The following is a 13038-nucleotide window of genomic DNA, read 5'->3' as shown; positions in this document are numbered from 1 at the left end:
AGCCTTGGGAAGGGACTATCCTAGAGCAGGGGTGGGGAACCTGCTGCCTTGCAGCCACATGTGGCCCTCTAGGGCCTCAAGTGTGGTGCTTTGACTGAATCTGAATCCCACCCCTGTTCTAGAGATTGCTGCAGATAGTGACCAACAGGGCACCATCTGATTTGGGCAGAGAGTTGAAAGGACAGGATTGCTGACCTAAGGTTCTAGAGGGGAAGCTATCCCCAGAGGAATGGGAGGCTCTGATATGACAGTCTGATGAGGAAGAGGATTGCCTCCCAAGGAGAACAATGCGGTTATGTGGGTTTGTCTTTTAAGATGTGTAAAAAATGGAAACAGGGTCAAGTAACTAAAGATAAATGCAAAAATGTGGCCCATTCTGGTTAAGAGAAGCACTGAGGCTCAGAGTGGGCCAAGGCTGGGGCTGAAGGCTCACCACAACAAAAAACTCTCTAAGCTGATCTGGGGATAAGAATCCCAGAGATGGAAGGGGCCTCAGACATATCAGATCCAACTCATACCCGAACAAGATAACCTCTACAACATATGTCCACTGTATTCCCAGACAGCTGTTCCACTTTGGGACTAATACTCGTTGTTAGGAAACTTGTAGACAAAACCTAAACTTCTTTCTTTGCAACATCTGTTTTTACTAGTTTTGCCATCTGGGTCCAAGCAGAATTCATGTAAATCCTCTCATGATAGCCCATCAAACACTTTAGGACAGTTATCATGTATCCCCAACATATTCTGGTTTTCATCCTTCGCTTTTCAAAAAATCTTATCTTTCATTTTAATGGTCACTTTTATTTTTAAAAATCTTTTCTTCTCCTTATCAAATCATCTCTGGTAACAGAATATTTTTAGTGGGAGGGAGACAGAGAAAGCAGTTGAGCAAAACCAAAGGAAACATTGGTTTTCCCGAAAACCAAGGTAGTATTCCACACCCACGGTTCCTCACCTCTGCAAAGGAGAGGAGAAGGCACACTTTGTCAGCTCTCTTCAGAGGCGGAGCATGGTCATTATCATTATATAATGTTATGTCCTTAACTGTTTCCATGGCTGTAATCATTCTGCACATTTTCTTCCTGGTGCTTCTTTCTTTAATCTGCATTAGTTCACCTAAGTCTTCTCATGCTTCTCTGAATTATTTACATTTTATCATTTCTTATGGAGCAATAACATTCCATCACTATTTAGCCATTATTGAATTAATGGGTGTCTACTTTGTCTCCAGATCTTTGCTACCACAAAAAAAAAAAGTGCCGTTAGGCATATTTTGTTCAATTCTAGACCTTTTCGTTTTTTCACATCTTTGAAAGTATATACCTAATAGGGTGGGATCTCTGGGCAAAAGTATATGAAGAGTTCAGTCACACACCCCTCCCCATAATTCCAAAGTGAATCACAGCTCCACCAACAGTGTGCCTATCTTTTTGCAGCCCTTCTGACTAGAACAAATTCTATTCCCAATTTTCTGAGATTAAACTTCAGAGTTGTTTCGACATGTGTTTTCATCAGTGATTTAGAATAATTTTTCATATGTTTGCTAATAATAATAGCTGACGTTTATATGGCACTTACTATGTGCCCAGCACTGCACTAAGCACTTTACAAGTATCTCATCTGCCAACAACCCTGGGAGGTAGGTGCTACTATGATCCCCATTTTGATACTTTTGCAATTCTTTTTTGAGAACTGTTGGCTCCTATCCTTGGATCATTTATCCATTGGTTCTCCCCTCTTTCTTAAATTTTTTTTAATGAGTCTTGACATTTTTTAAAATGACCCTATAATTTCTTCCAGTATCCCTTTTCCCTCTCCCATCCAGTCATCCTGTATAACAAATAGTATTTTTTAAAGACAAAAAAAGAAAAGAGGGAAAAAATCAGCAAAATTGATCAATATATCCAAAACGTCTGAAAAGTATGTGCAGTGTGCCATGCTCATAGACCTCCTACATCTGCAAAGGGTTGGGGGAGGGGTGTCTTCTATCTATTCTTTGGAGCCGTGCTTATTCTTTGGAACTTTGCAACATTCACTTTTTTGAATGGGTGTTTATTCCATTTACCTTGTTGTAATCATTGTGAATGTTGTTTCCTTGGCTTTATTCTCTTCCCTCCCTTTACAGTGGAACTCTTAAAACTTTATAACCTTGGAACCTTAAGTATTGACCTCACCACTTAATTACAATTGCTTTCTCCAAGGTTAGCAATGATCTTGTAATTGCCAAACCTAATAGCTTTCTCTCAATCCTCAATCTTCTTGATCTCTCTACAACCTTAGATGTTATTGACCCAACTTCTTGTGTTTTGGGGACGCTATGCTCTCCTGTGTCTCCTCCTATCTGTCTGACTGCTCCTCAGTTGCCTTTGTTGGATCAGCATCCATGTCCTGCCCTCAGTATGTGAGTGTACCACAAGACCATGTCCTGTGCTTTCTTCTCTATACTCTAATCAGCTTTCATGGATTCAATGATCATCTTTATACTGATGACTCTCTAATCTATGCATTTAGCCCTTACTTAGCTCCAGCCCTGTTTTATCAACTGCCTGCTGGAATTTCCTCTTGGATGTCCTATCAATATGAACAAAAGGGGAACCCATTACCTTCTCCTCAAAACCCAACCCCCATGTCTGAAATGTTTTCCTAACTCACCGTTACCTCTTGGAAATCCTGGCTCTCCAAATCTCAGCTCAGGTAGCAACAAGTACATAAAGCCTTTCCTGATCTTCTCTCTCTCTCTCTCTCTCTCTTTCTCTCTCTCTCTCTCTCCCTCTCTCTCTCCTCTCTGTCTCTGTCTCTCTCTCACACACACACATACACACACACACACAAAGAGTAGCTAGTGCTTTCCCCAATTTCCCCTTTGTATTTACTTCATACATGCTATATAAATACATATGTATGCATCATGAATTTCCACATATTAATTTGCTTTTCTGTATACATATTATTCCCCTGTAAACTACCTTCCTTCAGGATGGAAGCTCCTTGAGGGCAGGGATTGTTGGTTTTTGTGTTTGTATCCCCAGCATCTAGCACATAATAAATGCTTAATAAATATTTGTTGAATTAAATGGAAAGAAACATCCCCAGTTCCTTCATCTGGTGCTAGCATGGCGTGGTCTCCAGTCCTCCACCATCTTGGATTATCCCTCTGGGAATGGAGTCTAGTTTGTCATCTTGACTCTCTAGCAGTCCTCACCCTAAGCAGCTTTCTACACCAATCTTTCGAGCACATCTGTCATATCCCCTGTCCATGTCCTTTCTGGGCTAAGTATCCCCAGTTCATTTAATTGACCCCCAAATGGGTTCAAGGCACTTCACCATTCTGGTTACCCTTTCCTAGATATTCTCCTTATCATTATTCTTCCTGATATAACCCATGGCCTTGATCATCCCCCTATACTAAAATGTAACACTCAGAATGGGAAACAATACTTCAAGTAGGAAGCATTATTACCTCTTGGTCTGTCCAGGGCAAAGTAAAGCGGGACTGTCACCTTCCTAGTCCTGGATACCACTCCTCTGCTACTTACTTGTATGACCCTGGGGAAGTCATTTGGACCTGAGTTTCCTTATGTATAAAATGAGGGGGATGGGGCTCAATTTTCTCCCATGTCTAAATTCATGATTCTTTTTCATTTTTATTAAATGTTTCATTAAAACAGCACGAATTGGATAGCAATATAATCAACTCAACTTGCATAGGAACAATCTTCGTTGCATTTCAATATATGCTACTTTTTCATGACAGTTTTTTCTGTCACGCCACGTCCCCATCGAGATTCTTTGTCCATCCTTTGGTATTCACTTTTCCTCAAATACTAACAGTGTGCACTTGATCCTTGTGTTTCTGCTTGTTTCATTTTGCGTTATTTCATTAGGTCTTCCCAGATTTCTTTCTATTTCTTATTCTTGTCAGTTAATTGCATTATAATATTCCTATTGGGCAGCTAGGTGGTGCAGTGGACAGAGTGCCAGGCCCGGAGTAAGGAAGACTCATCTTCCTGAATTCAAGATACTTAGTAGCTGTGTGACCCTGGGCAGGACAGTTTGCCCTGTTTGCCTCAGTTTCCTCATCTGTAAAATAAGCTAGAGAAGGAAATGGCAAACCACTCCAGCATCTTTGCCAGGAAAACCCCAAATGGGATCACAGAGAGTAGGACATGGCTGAAATGACTGAACAAGAACAAAGTAAATACACGATACATACAAAGCAATTTGGGAGAGAAGATGAGAAAACTGACAAGGGAGTAGGATGTGGTATAGGAGGTAGCACTGAATCAGATCTTTGAGGAAGTTAGGAGGAAAAAATCAGGGGAAGAGGGAAAGCTTTCCAAGCACAGGGGATAGCTTGTTCAAAGGCACACAGGTGGGGAGACTGAAGAGATTTGAATCAGATAAGATCTGTCTGTTGATGTTCGTAATTTGTTTGTGTTTGCTCTGAAGTTCAGGGTGCTGGCTTTTCCCCCTGAACTAAGAGAGTAAAATTTGTATGTTCCATTAAATTGAGATCCTTAACCCCTTAACGCTACTTTACTTAGTAAAGCAGACTAAAAGAACCTGTGTTGGCAGCTTGCTGTGTGCTGGTGGCTGGTGGGTCTTACACCCCTTCAGCGGCCGCTAGCAGATCGTTGCAACAGGTTCCCGCTCCACCTCCCCTCAGGGTTGTAGAAGTAACACAGAGAGGGCTTGGGTGGCCAGCAAGGGCAGGGGGGAGCAGGTCCTAATTCTGTTGTTCACAAGCCCCCATCTAGGATGTTTCCGCCAATATCAATCATCCATTAATATCTCTTCCAACTGACGATTTCACATCAATTCACAAAGGGATATTTACCGAGCAGACACAGTAATGATAACTAACATTAATATAGTGCCTGCCATGGACCAAGCGCTGCATGAAGCATTTTACAAATATTATCTTATTTGATCCTCACATCAAGCCTGGGAGGCAAGCGCTATTATTATCCTCATTTTAGAGATGAGAAAACTGAAGCAAACATAGTAAGAATTGAAGTACAGGGGCAACTGGGTGGCTCAATGAGCAGAGCACTGGCCCTGGAGTCAGGAGGACGTGAGTTCAAATCCAGTCTCAGACACTTGACACACACTGGCTGTGTGACCCTGGGCAAGTCACTTAACCCCAACTGCCCTGCCTTGCCCCCTCCAGAAAAGAAAAAAAAGAATTGAAGTACAAAAACTTCCCAACCAGTCTTTGAGGAAAGTAGATGCAGACTTGGGGTGGTGATTACAAATGTTCACCAGGCCAAGTTCACTTCTGGGTATGACATAACCAATGGATAAATTGCTCCATTGCTTGCAGAAGTGATGTTATAGTCAATTTACTTGTGGCCTGGGCCAAGTGTATTGTTCTTTGTGGTGGACTCCTCACCAGGCTCAGCTGCTGTGGACTCTGATTGCTGGATTTCTGAACGCTCTCTCAACCTTTAAAAGCTCACAGGAGCCTGACCTATTATGTCCCCAATCATCATTCAGCTAGAACCAAGAAAGGATGCATGCAACAGACAGAATAGAAGCAGCACCATGTGTTTGTGGTCACATGGTGGCTGGATGTAGGCTGCTATAACCATTGCAACTACATCTCTTCCTGTCCCCCTTAACCCCCAAACTTGGAGGCTTAAAGCATTGCTTCCTTCATTCTCGTTAGACAATCATCAGGAAAGTTAGAGTTCTTTTTTTTCCTTCATATTTCCACGTAAGTCATGTTGTAAAAGAAGAATCAGAACAGAAGGGAAAAAAACATGAGAAAGAAAAAACAGTAAGAAAACCAAACAAAAAAGAGAAAATTGTATCCTTCAGTCTGCATTCAGACTCCATAGTTCTTTCTCTGGACGTGGATAGCATTTTCAGTCATGAGTCTTTCTGAATTGTCTTAGATCATTGTATTGCTGAGAAGAGCTAAGTCAATCAAAGTTGGTCATTGCACAATGTGGCTATCACTATGTGCGATGTCCTCCTGGTTCTGCTCACCTCACTCAGCATCAGTTCATGTAAGTCTTTCTAGGGTTTTCTGAAACCCACCTGCTCATCATTTCTTATAGAACAATAGTGTTCCATTATATTCATATACTACAACTTGTTCAGCCATTCCCCAATTGATGGTCGTCCCCTCAATTTCTAATTCTTAGCCACCACAAAAAGAGCTGCTATAAATATTTTTGTACATGTGGATCCTTTCCTCATTTTTATGATCTCTTAGGGATACAGACCTAGTAGTGCTATTGCTGGACCAAAAAGTATGCACAGTTTTATAGCCTGTTGGGCACAGTTCCAACATTCTCTCCAGAATGGTTGGATCAGTTCACAACTCCACTAACAATGAATTAGTGTTCCAATTTTCCCACATTTCCTCCAACATTTATCATTTTCCCTTTCTGTCATATTAGCCAATCTGATAGGTGTGAGGTGGTACCTCAGAATTGTTCTAATTTGCATTTCTCTAATCAATAGTGATTTAGAGCAGAAAATGAGAATTCGTTTTGGTCCTCTGAGTCTTTTGTATTCACATTCAATTCTGGCTTAAAAGGTTTTCCATCACTACTCAGTAAAGTCAATGAGAAATTGTCATAGGATACCTGTGTGTCCTCTGAACTATGAAGGGAAAGGGCCCTCCATCACACACTTCTTGATGAAGCAGGATCATCAAGGCTCTAGATAGACTGCCAACTGTATGGTCTAAAGATTTTATTGGCCAGCCCCTCCTCCCCCATTGCACATCCTATTGTTGAGTAAACTTTTGTTAAATATTACGTTCATGAAACATTTTTGGTTTTTGTTACATGTCTCATTTATTTTTGTCTCAATTTAAATATATCATTTTGTTCCAACCCCAAGCCTGAACCACCACCAAACTAACCTGAAAACAAGTCCTTGGAAAGCAAGAATTGTCTATCACTGGACTCCTACTCAGAAAGTCAACAGGCATTAATTAAGCATCTATTATGTCCCAGGCACTGTGCTAAAAATTGGGGATATAGAAAAAGGGCACAAAAAAACCCACTAAAAAAAAAAACCACCAGTGCCTGCCCTCAAGGACGTCACAGTCTAATGGGGGAAATAAGCTGTTCAAACAAAACATATACAGGATCAGTTGGGATTGCTCAACAGAGGAAAGGCACTAGAATTAAGGGGGATCAGGAAAGGCTTTCTGTAGAAGGGGGAGTTGTAACCAAGACTTTATAGAAGCCAGGAAAGCTGGGAGGTAGAGATGAGGAGGGAGAGAATGCCAGTCTTGGGTGACAGCCAGTGAAAACACATGGAGTCAGGAGATACAGCATCTCGTTGGAGGAATGGTAAGGGGGCCAGAGTCACCGGATATCCAGATACACGGAAAGGAGTAAGGGGGGTAAGAAGACTGCGAAGGTTGGGGAAGGCCAGGTTATGGAGGGTTTAACAGAGGATTTTGTATTTGATGCTGGAGGTGATAGAGAACCACTGGAGTTTACTGAATGGTTTGGGTGGGGCGTGGAGGGAGGGAGTGTCAGTCTGAGTCCTTGAAGCTCAGCACAACCCACGTAAACTTGACCTTGACCTTTTAAGAATCCAGGGTCATCTCCATGCCATGACAAGGCAACTACAATATGGTAGAGAGTGCATTTGAGAGGTGAAAACAATGGTGAGATCAAAGAGGGAAGGGTGATCTAGGAAGACTTCCTGAAGAAAGCAGTATTTGAGTTGAGTTTTAAAGAAAGGGCAGGGGGGCAGCTAGGTGGCACATTGGCTAGAGCACTGGCCCTGAAGTCAGAAAGACTTGAGCTCAAATCCAGCCTCAGACATACACTATCTGTGTGACCCTGGGCAAGTCACTTAACACCAATTGTCTCTAAAAAAGAAAAGAAAGGAAGGATAGAAATTCACTAAGGGAAGAGGTAGACAGGGAGGGCAATTTAGGCACGGGAAAAGTGTGGCAGAGACTGAAGAGTACAAGATATGCTCTTATGGGGCAGAGAACAGACCATACATATCAGGGAGACTCCCGGTTACTCTATTCTCCCCTGGGAGCAAGAGGAGGTAGACTATTCTGAGCGGAGTTGGGCCAGGTTTCCCCCTGCCCTCTGCCCTCAATGATCCTTGACCTCAGGCCTTATTGATGGACAATGCTCAAATTTTCTCACCAGGGGCCAGAAGGCTTTCCACAGGGCAGGCATTTGGGAACAGAGAGTCCCCCCACCACGATGTTCCTCTGCATAGTTGCGGTTCAGGTCCCCTATGCACGTCCAGGTGCTATTGAGAGTCACACACCACTTGGCATGGTCATGGGTGGCACTGAAGGGAGGCACAGTTGAGTCAGGGAAGGCCAGCTCTACCACATTTAATACATGGAAGGGGCCAGAGCAGCTGGAAGGCAGCACCTTACTTGTTCTGGGCCAGAACTGGACAAACAGGTCACTGCCCAGAGCTGTGGTCAGCCAGCCGGAGTATAGGTCTGTGGAAGACAACACCTAGTCAAGGCCAAGAGACTTGAGGTCCTAGTCATGGCTCTACCCCAAACTGGCCCAAACACTGAAAATCTCTAAAACTTCCCTTTCTGCATCCGTGGACTAGGGGGTGGGGATGACTACCTTCTCTGCCCCACCTGGGCCTCACCTTCTTGGAAGTCATCAAACTTGGCAAAGCTCTGGAAGACAAGCCCAGCTCTTGAGGTGAGAGCAACACTTCGATTCCAGGGGCCCTGGCCCACATGGTGACCTTGGGCAGCTTGTTTTAGCTCTGGCAGGTCCTGGGCAAAGGATCCTTCTAGCCTGTAGTCATAGACCTGCGGATAGGTATAGGTCAGCTGTTTGCCTGAAGGAGAACACCCAGAAGGTAGAAAAGGGAAAAACAGGTTAAGAGCCTCCATACTCCCAGAGATTCACCTCTTTCAAATCCATAGGCACATCCTCCCCAAGGGTGCCCCCAGTAGGCTCACCAATCTCTTGGAACTGGCTATAGGCGAAGGTGACACAGAGTAGGGTCTGTCCATAGGTCTGGGCAGTTTGGGGCCAGCCATAGGATGAGTTAGCATGTGGTGGGAAGTGAGGGACACTGTGGACCAGCCAGATGCCACTATCTCTGTTCAGGAGAAGCACACCTAAAACGGAGAGGGGAAAGGCTTGGACAAAGAGGCTAGGAGCCATGGAGAGGCCAGAGTTCCTGAGGTCCCAGAAGTTGATGGGAGAGATGAGGAAAACTGTTTGACCAAGAGTTGTCAACCCAGCCCAGACACTCAAAGGAAAGACAGGTGAGCCCAGCTGGGACACAACTGGGGAGAGGTATGAGTTACACAGGTCACAAGGAGAGTAGGAAGGTCAGCCTAGGCCCAGGAACACAGGGAGAAGAATGGGTCCTTTAGGACTGGAAATAGAGGCAGATATCAATCCCAGACATAGATATAGAAGACTGAGTCTCACCCTTGGTGTGTCCTCGGTAGATGGTGTCAGGGTCTTCATTACCTGAGGGTGGCTGGTCATTGTACAGTAGGTAAGCCAGCTAGAAGGAAGTTCGGGGCAAAACATGAGAAGGGTACTATGCTAGTTTCCTCCATGTTCCTAGGCTCACCTCCCTCAAGTGCCTGGCCCAGTCCCTCACCTCCTTCAAGTGCCTGGCCCATACCCTCACCTCCCTCAAGTGCCTGGCCCAGACCTTCACCTCCCTCAGGTGCCTGGCACAGGCCCTCACCTCACTCAAGTTGCCTTGGTACAGTTGATTCATGGTCCGCCCCACAGCGCCCTGGGTGCTGTCGATGGATGTGGCACCCTCTTGCCAGCCCCCACTATTCCCATCCAGGTACATGTAGTTGAGTCCTTTCAAAGAATCAGTCAGGGCAGGTAGCTTGTAGGTCACGAACCTGGGCAGGAGAGAGGGAAGGAGGAAGGAAGGGAGCAGGGCAGCCAGGAAAGAAGTGAGAAAGTGGTCTGTGTCTAGGGTGGTAAAGTATTGTAGAACATAAATCTAAAAGGGACTTCAGAGATCATCTTCTAGTCTAAGTATCTTATTTTACACATAGGGAAATGTGAGGGGAAGAAACTTGTTCTGGCTTATAGGGGTAGGATTCAATCCCAGGTCCTGACTCCAAATCCAAAACTCATTCCAAAAACACAGATATGGAGCTAAGACTCCATACCCTAAGAGAAAGACCCCTCAAGCACCCCAACCTAACCCTTCTACCCACCATCACCTCAGGCCAGAAGGAGGGTGAGAAGACAGACAGACAAAAGCAGTGGAAAAGGTAGAAAGATATTGACTGTAGTCAGGGCTAGATGGGTGTGTGTGTGTGTGTGTGTGTGTGTGTGTGTGTGTGTGCTCAAGCAGGCGTGCGTTGCCACTGGAATTGTGGGAAAGCCAAGTTATCTTGCAGGATCATACATTTCAAGCTGAAAAGGACCTTGGTGGTCATTTATTCAATTTCTCTCATTTAACATATGGGGAAACTGAGGCCCATATCTCAGAAGGGTCTTGCCCAACATCACAAAAGTAATATTCAACTTCAGCTCTCCTGACTCCAGCTCAGCGGGCTGTTCTCTCCAGATGAAGCCTAAATTGGGAGGGGGGAGTTTGGGAGAATCTATGACTCACCAGTCCACGGGCTGTCCAGCGTCTCCATAGCAGGAGATGGCGGCAGCCGCCGGCAGGAGCCCTGCCAGGAGCAGGAGGGTCGCCATGGGGCGAAGAGGTCTGAAACAAGACAAGGTCCTGGGTGGTGGAGGTGGGGTCCCCACAGTGTAACCGTTCTGGCAGATCTGAGTGCCAACCCTGGGCAGAGGGGAGTCTATAGAAGTGCTCGGCGGTATGTCCGCTGGGAGCGGGGGAGGGCCCCGGAGATCCAGAACTGGCGCCCCCCCACCCCCACCCCGGCTGATCACAAGACTTGGCCCTCGAGATTTTCCCCCTAAACTCTCACTTCCCTAAATCACGCCTCTCACTCCAAGTCACTGTAGTTAAAAGTTTCCGTCCCAGAGGGAGAGAAGAAAGTCCCACTCCCAGGGCGGGCCCCGGGACCCAATTCCCCGGGCCCAGGGGCCTTAAACCCGCGGAGGCAGCAAAGGGAGAAGTTTCTTCTTTCCGGGGACAGCTCCCAATCCCCGACCCCGACCCCTTCCCGCCCCCGCTGTACTGGCCCGCCCACGATCCGCCCACTGGATTGTCCAGCCAGGCTCCTCCCCCGACTCGTGAGCGACTGCTAGACTAACACTGTACCTCGTTTCTCTGCACTTTCTATTTTCAGTCTGTAAGTTGGAAATCCCCCTCCCTGCTGGCCCACCTGCAGGACCTGCTGCTACGATCCAGCTAGGCAGCGTTTCTGCGCTTCCGGGGTTCAGATTGTGGGACCAGGGAGCGCCTCCTGAAGTCTCCTAGGGGCGGGGTGGAAAGTTGGTCTTTGGCCAGACCTGCTAAGGCTTGGAGGCTTGGTATTTATCTCCCTTCCAGGCACCGAGATGGGCAGGAAAATCTCTCGATGGACACCGTTTGAGTGTCTTTTCTCAACCTGCAAGAGTATATCATTGGGACTTTGTGAAGGGAAGAGAGAGTTTATCCCTTCCTCACCACTCTCCTCAGGGCTCCCCTGGTTGGGATTTACACCCTTTGCTGTGGTTCTCTATTGCCTACCTGCCCGCCCTGTCCAACCCTTCGTGACTGCATTGGGAGCTTTTTTGGCAAACATATTGGAGGAGTTTGCCATTTTCTGCTCCGGCTCATTTTAGAGATGAGGAACTGTGGCAAACAAGGTCAAGTGACTTGCCCACACACAGCTAGTAAGTGTCTGAGGTCGGATTTGAGCTCACTACTATGAGTCTTCCTGAATCCAGGCCCAGAGCTCACTGCACCAGCTAGCTGCCTAGTACAGTTAAAACTCCATGCTTGGTATTTTAGGCCCTTCACCCTCTGATTCCCACCTTTGATGCCTACCTTTGATGCTTTATCTTAAATTATTCCCCAGGATAAGGTAGCAGAGAGATCCCTTGAATTTGGAGTCAAAGGCCTGGGACTCAAGTTGTGTCTCTGCTATTCACTAGCCATATGATTTGGGGCAAGTGACAACTTCATAGGGTCATAGATTTCTGAGCTAGAAGGAACCTTTAGAGGTCATTTTATCTCATTTTATAGTTAAGGAAACATGCCTAGGAAAGTAACATGACTTGCCCAGGGTGGCTCAGTTTTAGAGCTGGTATTTGAACCCAGGTCCTTGGACTCCATCAAAGACAATACAATGCTGTCTCTCCTATATACACCACTTTTCTTCAGCTGAAGATATTTTTAAGGAAGTAATGAAACTGCTGAACACACAAAATCATCACTATAATTTATGCTAAGACAATGCTATAGATAAAATGAAAAAGCAAATAGTCCCTGTGCCATTAACACTCAGCCAGGCTCTCAACTTCTCACCTGTCACTAGTGGCCTTTCCCACTAATGAACCTGAAATGAGCCCATCCACCCATCCCTGGTGTCTGTCCTTCATTTCCAGGCTGACCCGTATCAGCCTAAGGTCACATGAGTAAGGATATTGGGAGTGAGTATCTTCCCTAATCCCTTTTGTCACTCAATAAGCATTTATTAAGCACTTTTTTATATGTCAGGCACTGTGCTAAAGGCTGGGGATACAAAAAAAAAAAGGATAAAGATAGTTCCTGCTTTCAAGGAACTCAGAGTCCAGCGGGGGAGAAAACATGTAAACAGCTTTGTACAAACACACTACGGACAGGCTGTATGTCAACTTCTGTTAATAATGACTGTCTCTTGACACTTCACACAGCACTGTTTTTTTTTTCTATGCTATTTATTCCGTATGCCTTCGGGCAAATCACTTACCTTCTCTGGACTGGGTTGAACTAGATGACCTTTAACATCCCTTTGGACTGACTCAACATTTGTGGTGTCCCTGCCTCATCTCTCCGCACCCCCCACCCCCTTATTCATCCCCTGCTCCGCTGCCAAAGTCCTTTTTTTCCTAAAGCCTGACCGTGTCTGACCATGTCTCCACAGCCTCCCCACCAAACAATGGCAATAAACTATTCCCTGCTGAATCAAACGTA

General features: G+C 45.5%; 1 protein-coding gene across 1 annotated transcript; it reads right to left on the bottom strand.

The window, feature by feature from the left end:
• Positions 1-6798: 6798 nt before the first annotated feature.
• On the bottom strand, positions 6799-11117 carry DNASE2 (deoxyribonuclease 2, lysosomal). Its single transcript, XM_036741944.1, has 6 exons — positions 10579-11117; positions 9682-9850; positions 9414-9492; positions 8933-9094; positions 8611-8808; positions 6799-8449 (listed from the first exon to the last, which is right to left on the bottom strand). Exons 1-6 carry the CDS (start codon positions 10662-10664, stop codon positions 8085-8087), a joined length of 1059 nt encoding a protein of 352 aa, XP_036597839.1. The 5' UTR covers positions 10665-11117; the 3' UTR covers positions 6799-8084.
• Between the last annotated feature and the right edge of the window lie 1921 nt (positions 11118-13038).

Source organism: Trichosurus vulpecula, chromosome 1, assembly GCF_011100635.1.
Source record: "Trichosurus vulpecula isolate mTriVul1 chromosome 1, mTriVul1.pri, whole genome shotgun sequence".
Classification (NCBI taxonomy): Eukaryota; Metazoa; Chordata; class Mammalia; order Diprotodontia; family Phalangeridae; genus Trichosurus; species Trichosurus vulpecula.
The sequence above is the reverse complement of the archived record's forward strand: the minus strand, read 5'-3'. Positions and strand labels throughout refer to the sequence as shown.

Bases quoted from the DNA above. Each gene is read 5' to 3' on its own strand.
- DNASE2 (XM_036741944.1), bottom strand. From the start codon at position 10,664: ATGGCGACCCTCCTGCTCCTGGCAGGGCTCCTGCCGGCGGCTGCCGCC. The intron at 9,493-9,681 runs GTGAGGGCCTGT...ACTTCCTTCTAG, and splicing joins ACCAAGGCAACTTGAGTGAG to CTGGCTTACCTACTGTACAA. The intron at 8,809-8,932 runs GTGAGCCTACTG...GTTCTCCTTCAG, and splicing joins TAGCCAGTTCCAAGAGATTG to GCAAACAGCTGACCTATACC.